Below are 6116 nucleotides of genomic sequence, written 5' to 3' on the forward strand. Positions count from 1 at the left end.
TTTGGCTAAAAAATGTTATTGTGCACTTAGAAATTCATTTTGTAGAAAGATACAGTTCTACACCTTCGTTGAAGGGTACTAGTATCAGCTAATTCTGATGAGATTCATAAAAGCAGCCCCTGTAATTAGGAGACAGCAGTACTTTTAATTGTATATTCTGCTGAAATACGTAGTCACTGAACACTAATATATTCTCTATATGTGTGGTGTGATTTTTGGGGTTGTCCTGTGCAGGGCCAGGGGTTGGACTCAAATATCCTGTGGGTCCCTTCCCACTCATGATATTCTATGTACCCTGAGATTTCAGATGTAAACAAGTGCTGTTTCTTTCTTCATCTGTAAGATATTAGACATTAAATTATAGTCTCTCCGCACATCACCATTTGTAAACTGTTTTGCATTTTTTATGAGCACAGGGAGATAAAAAGTCTAAACCTGGAGTGCTTGCAAATCTTACTTCTTCCTGGTGATCCAAAAGCTAATGAGCAGACCAGAAGCTGCCTGACTCTTCTAGCCTGTGAAAAAGCTCATCCTTTCACCTGTGTTTGAAAGGGAAACATTTCCAACTGTTTCTATTAGTTTCAGCTTTCGTTTTCTCTTTGTTTCCCTTCATTTTCATTTAGAGATTTTGACAATGCAAGGAAATGTTTGGGGGTTAAGTTTCCAGGCTCACAGGGTCCCTACTGTAGATGTCAGCAACATCTGGATTTTAAACATATTTTTGTGTATCTTCACATTGACTGAGGTTGTAATGAAAATTTGAAGTCTAAACTTTGGGATAAGCTTCTGACCCGGGCTGTGCTGCTTGCCACCACAGGCAGGGCTGGCCCACTTCTCACAGCGTTCTTGCCATACCGCAACACAGCTGGTCCAGCTGTTTCTGCTGAAGGAAAAAGAATAATTTGTACATCAAACTTGGAATAGCAGAGGTATCTTCTGTCTGTGTTTGTATTTGCAATCTAATATTCACACTAGTTACTAAATAACCCTTACTTACTTTGTTAGATCCTGCATCTAAATGACCATGTTAGTGTTTATGGTGAAATCTCCTCTAGTGTCATTAATTTTACGCCTCTCTTTTCTGTTGCAGTATATTTTTCAAGTATCAATCATTATCTGCAATGCTCATTCATAAAGTTATCACACAATTCATCATTTAACCCTTTCTATTTTACCAAGGCACTGACAATTTCAAGGTTTACAAATTGCATTTTTGTGAGAGAAGGAGCTCATTACCTCAGACAGCATCTGCAGAAGTCTTGCTACAGGGTTCTGTTCAAGTTAGACTGCTTTAATTACACTTTATCCTTGCCCCCAGTTTCCACAAAGCAGTACTTATGTGACAAAGAGCCATGCAAAGCTGTCTGTACTGGAGTGAATTTCACCTTTGGGGATTAATTATAAAGAGGTTTCTGTGATGAACAATTTTGCAATGTTTCAATAAGATAGTTAAATCTCCCCAAAGTGTTCAAAAAATTAATTCAAAATGTCAGATTTTGATGGGGTGGTGGTATCAAACCATAAGCATCCATGACTATTTTAATTTCTCTTTACCCACAAACTGATGTGAGATAAAACATACAGGAAGAACAGCACTAATAATTCCTGTAGCTTGAAACAAAATTGTACTGGACTTGGCCTCCAGAGCCGTTTCTAAGTAACTGATACTCTGATCCCATAAAAATCAGCTAGGACAGGCAGCTAAGATTAACTAAATCAAAACTATCCCTCGCTGCTCCAGCTTCTGCCCTCAATAAGCTTTGGGGTTTTGATCCAACCCTTGTTCAGAAAAGTGGAAATGTTTCTATAAAATCAAGTACAAGTCCACATCAGAAGTAACCTCTTTTCTGGGAAGTAATTTTCATAGAGAAGAAAACCCAGTACTGTTAACGTAAAAACAACATCTCTGAAGCAGGATCCTTGGGTTACCTGTTTCAGTTTGATGTTTGGAAAAACGAAGCTTCTCAAAAGGGAGGGAGTGGTTCAAAACTAGTTTCTACAGCACATCTGATTTCTAGGTAGTATTTTCAGAAGGATTAGGAGTTCAAAATCTAGGCAAGTATAAAAATTCAGTGGGAAATGCTTTCTTCCCCCTTTCCTCCACCCGGTCTCTGAAATCTGCCCACCAGCTCTGTTAGTTTTGTTACTTCTTTTTTCTTTCGTGCCTGGAGAAGTCTCTCAAACAGGAGGAACCTTAAAATTGCAAAAAAAAGTATCCTAAATTTGCAAAATGGAGGAGGGTGGAGAGTTATTTCTCCACTCTTTATTTAATCATAGACATCTCAAAATAAAACTCTTCAGACTCAGGGCATTTCTGTCCCTACAAAACTGATTCATGTCACATAACCTCAGGGATTCAGTTAAACACTATTCATTTAAAATTCCTGTGTGTTGAATTCATTAAGCTCAATTAGCTGTTTTACAGAAGTCACATAGTTTATTTTTATGATATTTCTTCACAAAAAAAGATGTGATCTGCCATCTGTTACCAAAGTTTTGTTCATTACAGTGGAAGCAGAACTGATCTTCAGGGCTGTGCTCTACAAGCAACCCCTGAATATATCTGTCACCCACAAAATAAAAGAACATCTTTATGAAGTTCAGAAGGAAATATCCATCATGCAAGGCTTGCAGTAGAAGCCAATGCATGACAGATTATTTTTTTAAGCCAGTTTTATGGCCAAAAAAAAATCACTGGATGGTATTATTAGTTTGAAACCGATGCATTCTATCCAAATAAGGTTACATTTTGGTTTGTGTGGGTTTTGACAGCGACTTCCCAGAGTTATCTTGGGTTTTGCCATTTCTTTGAGGCACAGCTGACCATTTTTGTGGCTATTTGGAAGGCCAGTGCAAGTAAGAGACCCAAGGTACTCATAGTAGATTTGAGGTGAAGAAGGAGGCAGCCAGGAGACTGGTAATCTATGCTTGCTATTTATTGCTGGCTACCATGCTGAAAAGCTAGAGGAAGCAATAGGCTGCCTTTTTACCTGCACTTCCAGTCTTGCCATTCTCCTGAAATTCTCCAGTGAAAGGTGGTAAGGGCTCCATTCCCAAACAGCTCTGCCTGTGACAGTCTACACAGATACACAGAGGGATGAATGAGGGGGGAATGGCTTCCTATTCATTGTTTAAAGTTGAAGCTCTTCTGCAGCTTTGACACAGTATTGCTGCTGTTAATTCTGCTCGTACGCTAGAACAAGACAAAAAAATGGATATATATGGCCTGACATGGTTCTTTCCACCGTTGTTCCTTCAACCCCTATGGGATAGTAAGGGGAGAAGCAACATTGTCTTGTCTTTTCTATGGCCTTATAAAATCCTGTTTTCTATCACAACCTGCAAATAAGCACACAAAATGTAATTTCTTGCTGAAGCAACACTGCTTACAAAGACTGTTATGAGAAGGGGAGCGTGGAGGAGGAGGAGGCACTCAAAGACGCACCAGGATGTGAGGAAACAGCAAGATTTTGCTTTTTCTGTCTGGGCAATTAAAATCTACTAATTGCTCTTTTGCAAGGCATGGGTAGCAATTGTCACATTAGACTGATGTGGAGGGATGTCTGTATTGTGCTGGAGGTACAACCCGAAGGGTAACTGTGTGCAGAGCAGCACAACCAACCGTCCAAGGGGTTGTCAAGAGCTCCAAGTAATCCAATGTGACGTTAGTGTGTTAACTTTCTTGCAGTTACCTTAATCTGACTTTAGTTCTGAAGTCATTCGTAGGTTGATAGTAAGTCTACTCAGGCATGTTCCCAGATATTGAACTAAACCGACTTGGCTCCCACTTTCCACGCTAGTCTTTTCCAAAGGGAGGGTGGGAGATAAGGCTGTGCGAGGCCAGTCCCCAGCAAACCTCCCTGTCCCGCTCTACATGATCAACACCCCCATAAAAAGTAGGCTGAAGGCAAAGCCGTGGAAAACAGCCTGGTGAACCGAGCAGGAGCTCGGAGAACTTTGAAAATCTCCGCACAGAGTGAATCTGAGAAGCTGGTTCAGGAGGCACAGCGCTGTGCGGTGGCGGCAGGGCCGGAGGGAAATTGGGCTGGAAGCGGTCCCGGGGGTAGGGTGGGCGAGGGGGGATCTGAGCCAGGAACAAGCCGTGCTCCAAGCAGCGTCCGGGGCAGCCCAGGGACCTGCGCCGCTTTTTGCGATGCTCTGAGCGCGGGGCTGTGAGGCGCGGGGCGAGGGCGGCCCTGCAGCGCCGGGGCCTCCGGCAGGGCCGCCGCGCCGCTTTCCCCGGGGAGCAGCCTCGGGGGTGGCGCCGCTCCCCTCCCTCATGAACTACAGTTCCCGGCGTGCCTCGCCGCCGCGCGCCCTGCCCGGGCGGGAGCGGGTGGCGCGCTACCCTGCGGGAACTGTAGGCCGGGGGACATCGATGGTCAGCGGGGCGGTGGCGGGCAGGGAGCGGGTGTCGGTTCTCGGCCCGGCGACCGGCCCGGCCCGCGGTCCGCCGTCGAGCAGCGGGTCCCGGGCGGGGCGGGGGCGCCGCGGGGACGCGCGTCAGTCCCCCCGCCAGGCGGCGCGCGCGCTCCCCGCGCCGGATGCTGAGCGGGGGGGGCCGGGGGGGCGCGGGCGCGCGCTCAGCGAGGCAGAGGGGGGTGGGGGGGAGGGAGAGGAGCCGGGGGAGCGCGCGCTCGTATGTAAATGAGCGGGCGTGAGGTCAGAGGCAGATGGAAAAGGGAACAGAAGGAATGGCCGCCGCGGCTCCCGCTCCTCCTGCCGCCGCCTCCCAGTGCCGGAGCCCCCGCTGCACGGCGGAGCGCAGGGGAGTCCGCCGAGAACTCGACTCCTGGCGGCACCGGCTCATGCACTGTGTGGGTAAGAGAGGGGGCGGCGGCGGAGTCCCGGCTGCCCGGCGGGACCGGGGGCGGCGGACGGGGCGGCGAGCGGGCTCCGAGAGAGGGACGGGGAGCGGGGAGCGGGGGCGGGCGAGGCACCCCCTGCCCGGGGCTGCCGGGTGGGCGGAGGGGGGGAGCGGGGATGGAGGAGCAGCCCCAGCGGCTTTCTTAGAGGGCGGGAGCGGAGACAGGGGCTGCGAGGGGGAATGAAGGTCCTAAGCCGCCCCCGGGCAGCGGAGGGTGGGTGTTACGGCTTTGGCTACGGCCGCTGAGTCTCTCCTTTCGCCGCCGACCGAGACCCGTTCTCAGCTCGGGTCCTTTTGTCTCGGCTCCTCGTCCTTGGCGCGGCGAGCGCCGGTGGCTGCCCCCCTCCTCTCCTCCTCCATCGCCAATGCCTGGGGGGCGGAGGGGGGAAGGGAGCCCGCCTCTGTGTGTCTGTCTGTGTGTGTGCGTGCGCCTTTAAGAGGGAGCCGCTCCTGCACTGACGGTTGGGATTTGAAGTTTTCCCTCCCCCTGGAAGTTGTCATGGCGACGGCAGCTCTCCCCCCGCCCTCCCCGCCCCGGGGCTGTCCCGGTCGCTCTCGTGCCGGGAGCTTCCCGGGCTCACGTGACTCCCCCCGCGCGTGTCCGGCGGGCGGGGGCGCGCGGGCACCGGCGGCGTTCCCGCCCGGAGCAGCCTCGGGAGCGGGGCTGCTCCCGCTCCGCTCCGCCCGGGATAAGGCAGCCTCCCCTCCCCGCCCCTGCCCCTGTAAGCGCTGGCACTCCGTACGTGTGCCGCCTCGATTGGGGTGGTTTTGTTTGTTTCTTTCTTTGTTTGGTTTTTTTTTTTGGGGGGGGGGTGAACACTGATGCCAGGAACTGCTTTATTTGTATTGTTTCAACAGACGTTTCCCTTCTCGGGGAAGCAGATAAGATCCTTGGTCTCCAAGTAGCTCGTTAGTGTCAGTGCTTATCCTCCCCGATGGCTGAGCAGGGAAGCACATCCAGTGTGGCTGGGAGGGTTCATTCAGTGCTGCTGAGTGCACTTGAGATCAAAGTAAGAAGTGAATATCTAAGTAGGTACACTTACAGGCAGTTAGCTTTGTTCGAGTGGGGGGGTTTTTTTACATTTTTCAGTAACCTGGTGGCTGCTTCATACACACAAGCTTCTTGATCTTGCTGTGTTGCCCCGATAACTCTTCTAAACACCTGTTATAACACCTGTATGATATCGTACTTGTATATGCTTGCACTGTCCTTTTAATCCTCCAAGTTTAATCCTCCAAGTTTAATTTT

General features: G+C 49.8%; 1 protein-coding gene and 1 long non-coding RNA gene across 9 annotated transcripts in view; one reads left to right on the forward strand and one right to left on the reverse strand.

Annotated features, from left to right (window-relative positions):
- Positions 1-323: 323 nt before the first annotated feature.
- Positions 324-4395, reverse strand: LOC108509182. Of its 2 annotated transcripts, none has more exons than XR_001878686.1 (3): positions 3693-4395; positions 2991-3077; positions 324-883 (listed from the first exon to the last, which is right to left on the reverse strand). It is a non-coding gene; the product is annotated as an uncharacterized LOC108509182 (long non-coding RNA). The 2 variants fall into 2 exon arrangements; XR_001878626.1 differs by having other exon boundaries at positions 2991-3193.
- A 209-nt stretch (positions 4396-4604) lies between these two features.
- The window catches only part of LCORL (ligand dependent nuclear receptor corepressor like), an 83702-nt gene continuing 82190 nt past the window's right edge, over positions 4605-6116 (forward strand). For all 7 annotated transcript variants that reach the window (XM_017837264.1, XM_017837027.1, XM_017836872.1 and 4 more), the window contains exon 1: positions 4605-4821. In XM_017837264.1, the coding sequence (XP_017692753.1) occupies positions 4674-4821 (148 nt within the window). In that variant the 5' untranslated portion in view covers positions 4605-4673. The remainder of the gene's footprint in view (positions 4822-6116) is intronic.

This window comes from Lepidothrix coronata, unplaced genomic scaffold (assembly GCF_001604755.1).
Source record: "Lepidothrix coronata isolate B3197 unplaced genomic scaffold, Lepidothrix_coronata-1.0 Scaffold0, whole genome shotgun sequence".
Lineage (NCBI taxonomy): Eukaryota > Metazoa > Chordata > Aves > Passeriformes > Pipridae > Lepidothrix > Lepidothrix coronata.